Source organism: Curcuma longa, chromosome 17, assembly GCF_044706935.1.
Source record: "Curcuma longa cultivar G26 ecotype Majalengka, Jawa Barat chromosome 17, ITB_CL_G26_1.1, whole genome shotgun sequence".
Classification (NCBI taxonomy): domain Eukaryota; kingdom Viridiplantae; phylum Streptophyta; class Magnoliopsida; order Zingiberales; family Zingiberaceae; genus Curcuma; species Curcuma longa.
Genome location: NC_133877.1, coordinates 6003174 through 6010371, shown reverse-complemented (window position 1 = coordinate 6010371; position 7198 = coordinate 6003174). Strand labels below are relative to the sequence as shown.

Sequence of the window (7198 nt, the reverse complement as noted above, 5' to 3'; positions counted from 1 at the left end):
TGTTGTGTTGTGTCAACTATTTCCACGGAAGGTGGTGAGATGATATCTTGAGCGGTTACGTATTTGGGGCCCTTGACGCAAATGGATGCGTCTCGAACTCCATGTATATTACTTCTCAATACAATTTCTTTCAAATTTAGTAAAATTTCATGTACCGATTCTTCAATACCTACTATCGTAGAATATTCATGTGGCACCTTCTCAGATTTTGCACATGTGATACATGTTCCTTCTATTTCTCCAAGTAAAGCCCTTCGCATGGCAATACCCATGATATCGGCTTGACCTTTCATAAGTGGGCACAGAATGAAACGACCATAATAAAGACGATTACTATCTATTCTTGATTCAACACACCTCCACTGCAGTGTTCGAGTGGATCCTACTACTTCCTCTCGAACCATACTATAATAATACTATTATTAGATCAGATCATTGAATCATTTATTTCTCTTGAAATCCTTTTTTATTATTTCTACACACGTCTTTTTTTAGGAGGTCGACATCCATTATGTGGCATAGGTGTTACATCACGTACGAAACTTAGTCGTATACTACTTCTACAAATGGCTCGTAATGCTGCGTCTCTTCCAAGTCCAGGACCCTTTATCATAACTCCTGCTCGTTGCATACCCTGATCAACTACAGTACGAATAGCATTTACTGCTGCTGCTTGAGCAGCGTAGGGTGTCCCTCTTCTTGGGCCTTTGAATCCAGAAGTACTAGCGGAGGCCCAAGAAACCACTCGACCTCGTACATCTGTAATAGTTACAATAGTATTGTTCAAACTTGCTTGAACATGAATAATTCCTTTTGGTATTCTACGTCCATTCTTACGTGAACCAATACGCCCATTCCTACGTGAACCAATTCTTGGTATAGCTTTTGTCATATTTTATCATCTCATAACTATGAGTCAGAAATATACAGAAAGAAAAGATACGGAAATATCCATTTCATGTTAAAAGAAATCCCCCCTTTTGTTCTTCCTTTATTTTAAAAAGTTTTTTTGAAAGGGTTATCCTTGTCTCTGTTTATGTCTCGGATTGGAACAAATCACTATAATTCGTCCGCGCCGACGGATCAGTCGGCATTTTTCACAAATTTTACGAACGGAAGCCCGTATTTTCATATTTATTATTCCTTACCTTAATGTTGAATCTATTCTCTATTCCTTGGAAGAAAATAAGTCTCTTGCATTTTTTTAATTGTATCGTCATGAAAATGAAAGGAATGCTTAAAAAATTATCTAATCGTTCGAATCTTTGTTTCGAAGTCTATAAATTATACGTCCCCTGGTTGAATCATAACGACTTACTTCAATTTTGACTCTATCCCCCGGTAGTATCCGTATAAAACTACGGCGGATCCTTCCCGAAATATAACCTAGAATTACATCTTCATTATCTAAGCGGACCCGGAACATACCGTTGGGAAGTGATTCAGTAATTAAACCTTCATGAATCAATTTTTGTTCTTTCATTCCAGGTAAGCTCCTTGAAGTATCAACTAATGGAGGAAAAGTTATAAGATAAAATTAGGATATCATGATGTTTTCGCCTAGTCACCTTTGCAAATCACCGGTATAGCACTAGTAATAATGGAACATCATCATCTCAACCTTCTTCTCGGGTCTCGACCCGTACGGTAGAAGAGACAACACTTCGCGCTCGAGCAAGATAAAGTGATCCGCAAAAAAATCAACAAGTTATTGAAGGTCGAACAGATACGGGAGGTACAGTTCCCTTCTTGGCTGGCAAACGTGGTACTGGTGCCCAAGTCCGGGGGCAAATGACGAGTCTATGTCGACTTCCGGGATCTCAACAAGGCATGTCCCAAAGATTGCTATCCACTCTCTCAGATAGATTAGCTGGTGAACTCTACATTCAGATACGAGCTCATATACATAATGGATGCCTACTAAGGTTATCATCAAATCCCCCTAGCCAAGGAAGATCAAGAGAAATTCAGTTTTGTCACCTCGGACGGGACCTTCTATTACACCATCATGCACTTCAGGTTAAAGAATGCGGGAGCCACCTACCAACAACTCATGGATCAGATCTTTAAACACCAGTTCAACCGCAACGTGGAAGTTTATGTAGATGATATACTAATCAAGTCAGCTCAGGCGAGGCAGTTGGTAGCCGACATCACGGAAAAATTCAGCACCTTGCGGAAGTATGATCTCAAGCTGAACCCAAGCAAATATCTATTCGGGGTGAATGGTGGCTGCTTTCTAGGCTACGTTGTCACCGAGCGAGGGATAGAGGCCAACCTCGAGAAAGTCAAAGCCCTGCAAAAGATGATGTCTCCAATAAACACTACAGAGATTAGTAAGGTGAATTACGATCCTATCCCGATTTATCTCTCACTCGATAGAGAGGAGTTTGCCTTTTTTCAAAGTTCTGCGCTGAGCTACTCGATTTTCTTGGGATGAAAAGTGTGAGCAGGCCTTCATCGACCTAAAGCAATATCTGACCGACTTGTCGATCCTCACCAAGCCAGTACCCCAGGAACCCCTGTGGGTATATCTATCAGCATTTGAGGAAGCCTTCGACTCAGTCCTGGTTAGGCAGGAGGGCCATGTTCAACACCCGATATATTTCTTGAGCCACCTATTGAAGGAAGCGAAGACCCGCTACACCCCATTGGAGAAACTGCATTGACCCTCACTCTGATGGCTGGGCGAGTATGCCCCTATTTTCTCTCGCATCCAATCACAGTACTCATGAACAACGGTTTGGGTTGGATTCTTGTCAACCCCAAGGCCTCGAGACGCCTCATGAAAGGGATTATTGACATTCAACTTTAAGTCAGTTAGGATTTCCATAGCATCTAGGAAGGCTCGAGACAAACAATACTGACCTAAGGGGGTGAAGGTGGTAGGTTGGGACTCCAGTGGGTCGACCAGGTATAAGTTTGGGGGGGGGGGCTTGATGTAGAAAAAAACCTTTTCCATCCCATATGCGAGGTCCGGTATTCACTGAGGAAGGTGCACCATTGCCGAGCAGCGAAGTAAAATACTCCGCACTCGGCACGCCTAAGATTGAAAAAGGCGTTGAAAAATGAGGTGTCTAAGGGAACTTGGTATAGTCGACACACAACGACTGCTCTGCAGATTAGGCGGAAGGAGTTGAGTGTGAGTTGGAAAAGGTTGAGGTGAAAAAAGGTGGCTAGGTCTTGCAGGAACGAAGGGATTGGGAACCTAAGGCCACTGGCCATCTGATTATAAAAGCAGGTGATGTGGCGCGGGAGCGGGTCGTGGGGGCGGTGCGGACACAGGGATGTAGATGGAGTGGTCGGCAGGAATGTTATATTGGATACGAAGGAGGTGGGCGGTGTCTCTGTCATAGACAGAGTGTTGGGTCTCGTACCAGGGACGTTGGATGGCCATGGATGTTAAAAAGAAAGGAGACACAAGGACAAGACTTATGGCGGAGGGAGGGACGACGATTACAAAGGATGACCAGAAGACACGGGAACTTAGGAGACGAGGAGAAGAAATTGTTGAAAACACAAGAGCGATGAAGAAGACAACAGTCCCAGTGAAGACCCTTTTGTACTATCACCGGGAGTACTGTAGGGCTAACGTGTTAACATGGGAGACCGTCAGATTGAGACGGTTACATCTTCACAGTCAAAGCTACACCGCTTGTCCGACCAATCAGACCGGTGTATCCTCTCTCCTCAATTACAGATCGGCTTCAATCCTAACCCTTGATTCTCATCGAAGTTTTAAACTCCACCGTCAAAGGTCAGACATAAGCACGTGGCAGCCTGGTGTTCGATTTGGCCGTACGGATCCCATAGCCAATTTCACACGCCTTCACCATCAATTCGAATATACACACCTAGGTCTCAAGGCAGATCGTGTATCTGAGTCATTAAATGTGACTTGACCCCCAACTATTGATCCAACTCGTGATTATCAATCCGACCTGCGACTATCAAACCAACCCGTAACTGTAAATCTGACCTGTAATTGCAGGGCCAACCTAAAAGGGCCGCGTCTTGATCCACTATCATCTAGTCAGTCAGTTCACGTCTCTTTCGACTAAACTTAAAGAGGAGGCTTGTGATGTGGCGGATCCTGGTTAGTCTTACATGGAAAAAATGGTCAAGGGGCGAGCCAATGTATCAAGTTAGCAAGTCAATAATCAACCTTAGGTAGACTAGCACCCCCATCCTGACCTGTATCATCTCAGCAACTCAACCATCTCGGTCTTTCGATCATCTCGGCCTCTCGGGCATCCTGACTTGAGCCATCTCAGTCTCTCGGTCATCTCGGCCATCCCGACCTATATCATCTCGACCACTCGACCATCCCGATCTAAGTCATCTTGGTCTCTCGGTTATCTCAGCCTCTCGGCCATCCTGATCTATATCATCTCATCCACTCGGCCATCCCAACCTGATCCATCTAGATCTCTCAGTCATCTCGGCCTCTCGACCATCTTGACCTGTATAATCTTGGCCTCTCGGTCATCCCGACCTGAGCCATCTTGGTTTCTCGGCCACTCCAGCTCACCCCTTTCCGGTCTCTCGGCCTTTCGACCACTTAACCAATCCACTGCTTGATTACTCGGCTATTCAACCGCTCAACAACTTGGCAGCCTGGCTCTCAGATGAATTCAGCTCCTCCACCACTTATCCTCTACGAACCCCTCATTTAAGCGACCCCTTGGCCTGCTCAGTCTCTCCACACCTCACCTCGGCCACCGCCTCCAACAGAAGCTGCCAAAATCTCTCAAGCGTGTGAGCCCTACCAAAGGGTCAGGACGGTTACGAGATTGTCAGACCTGGTTCACTAGATCCCCTCGTGTCTGCACATACAATTAAAAAGAAAGAATAATCAGCAACTATCGATCCACAGAGTGATTCCGAGGTTGACAGAATTGATCCCCTAGATGCCTTATGTGGGGGCCCTCTATCAGCAATCGTCAGAATCGATCTCCTTGGCCCCTATAGAAGTCTGCACCTAGACCAACATGGATATTGCTTCTCGTAAGTAAATAAACCCTTCTATAGGTATGATAACTTCTCTCGGCAAATTTAGCAACTTCACATATTTCTTTTTCTTCTTTTTCTACTAGTACTGGTCACTTGAGCGTCGGAATAGTCTGTCAGAAATCCTTGACACCTATCTAATCCGTTCATTCAGTTTCTCCTCCGGTCCTTTCACCGATGGGAGCAGCTATGCATGAGTTAGAGTTTTGTTAACTTGATGATTTAACTATCCACAACATCTAGTCGAAACAACTTTAAAACATGGAAGAGGTAAACTAAACAAATTAATATCGAGTACATCTTTCTCTTCTCCCCAACTCCTCGCTGGTTTCCCTATTAAACTACTGTTCAATTTCGCACAGGGATGTCGTCTGAGATCCCGACAACCACACCTGACCTGATCGGACTGATTTTCCAGTTGTATTTTACTACAATTTTGAAGTTTTAGCAGTTTCGGATGTCAATCGATTCCCTCAAATGATTTTTCTATAACTGAGATGAAGACGAATCTAAAACAATTAACAACGATGACAACAAATCAAATCCAATTAAGATAGTGCACGTCTTAATCGGGAGGGCCAGGGCCATACCTATCTGCGTCGGCGGCGCAATTGGGCAAGAGCAGGGAGCAGTCGCGGCCGCTGTAGCACGCGTTGCACTCGCAGGACGGACGCCCGTCGCCGTCGGTCACGCTATCCAAGAAGGCGCGGCCGTGGCCGGAACAGTTGACGGCGGCGACCGCCTCGGCCTCCGCCGCGGCGTGTCGGGTCCAGGTGAGGACCTGGAGCCGTTGCGGCTCGCCTTCTGGAGGAGTCCGCGTGACCGGCGCCGGCGGAAACAGGAGGAGGAGGTTGAGGAGGAGGGAGAAGGGGAGGATGAGAAGGGGCAGGCGGTGCAGCAGGCTGCACGGCGTCGGAGGTTGGTGGCAGCCCTTCTCCTCATCCTCCGGCGTCATCGCCGAGCCGATCCGATCCGAGCTAGGGAGAGAGCGGGCACTAGAGAAATGTTGGATCTAAAAAACGTAGATGCAGAGCCGGAGCCAGAGATGGATGTGGGACCCAGTCGTCCTTTCCGCCTTAAAGTTATTTGAATAACTTTTATTTATTAAAATGGATTGCTGCTGTTTAGAAGAATTTTCAACTAAAACGTGTATAATTTATCCAATGAAGCGAAGAATTGACGTAAATATAAAACTCCCTCCCCATTATTTTATCTAAATCGATTATAATTTATTTTAGCTAAAATTATTTCAGATTGTACCAATTTTAAATGAGATGCTTTTTCTATTTATTTGTGTTCCCAAGATAGAATTGTTCTTGTAACGAAGGCTAGAAAATAAGAAGCTTCGTTTTAATTAATTGATTATTTATTTATTATCGTCCTCAACTCTCAAGAAAGAGATGCAAATGAGGGCCTTTCTCAGCAAGTTCTCTCAGGAAAAGTCAATTTTGAACAAGTGTTAGAGCGAGAGTTGTACCAATTGTTTGACAAGAATTATTATTTTTGAAATCTTTTATCGATACGCCATTGTTGACGGTGGGAACAGAAAAAAAAAGTACCAATCAGTATTATAAAATTGTTATTTGATTTGTTTAATTGACAATATTATAAGACCTTCTAGATTTTAAGAATTTGTTTTTTAAAATAAAGATACAAAATAATTGAAGATGTTAGTGTTTATTTATGAAATTTAATAGTACATCTCACAAAATTGCTATATAAATTTAAAAACTAAAATATGATTAAGACAAAAATCCAAGTGATAGGTAGAGGTTCAAAATTATTAGTTATTTTGAAATTTTTTATAACTATATCATTATTTTTAAATAAATATATATAAATTCTAAAAGCTAAATACGTGGTAAAGTAAAATCTTAAAATCATAAATCATAAATCATACACACCCTTATTCTAAACGAGTTTCGTGCGAAACTTGTTTGCTTGAAAATGACAAATTCAGATCCACCAACCGTAGTAGACAACTTTTTCTTGTAATAGTCCCCAAAAGACTTTGAAGTGGAACAAGCTGGATCCTCTCTAAAGAAAGTGAAGAATATAAAGAGAGTCAACTTAAATCTTTTAATTACATTCATACGGAGAGGATAGTTAGCCTACATGGCATCGCAGGATTAAAAGCCAAGTCGAACGGTAAGTCAAAAATCATATAAAGCTCAACTCAATTAAGATA

General features: G+C 43.3%; 1 protein-coding gene across 1 annotated transcript in view; it reads right to left on the bottom strand.

The window, feature by feature from the left end:
* LOC141848428 (alliin lyase-like) overlaps positions 1–6010 on the bottom strand; it is an 18459-nt gene extending 12449 nt beyond the window's left edge. The window contains exon 1 of the mRNA XM_074736456.1: positions 5601–6010. Coding sequence (XP_074592557.1) covers positions 5601–5965 — 365 coding nt within the window. The 5' untranslated portion in view covers positions 5966–6010. The remainder of the gene's footprint in view (positions 1–5600) is intronic.
* Between the last annotated feature and the right edge of the window lie 1188 nt (positions 6011–7198).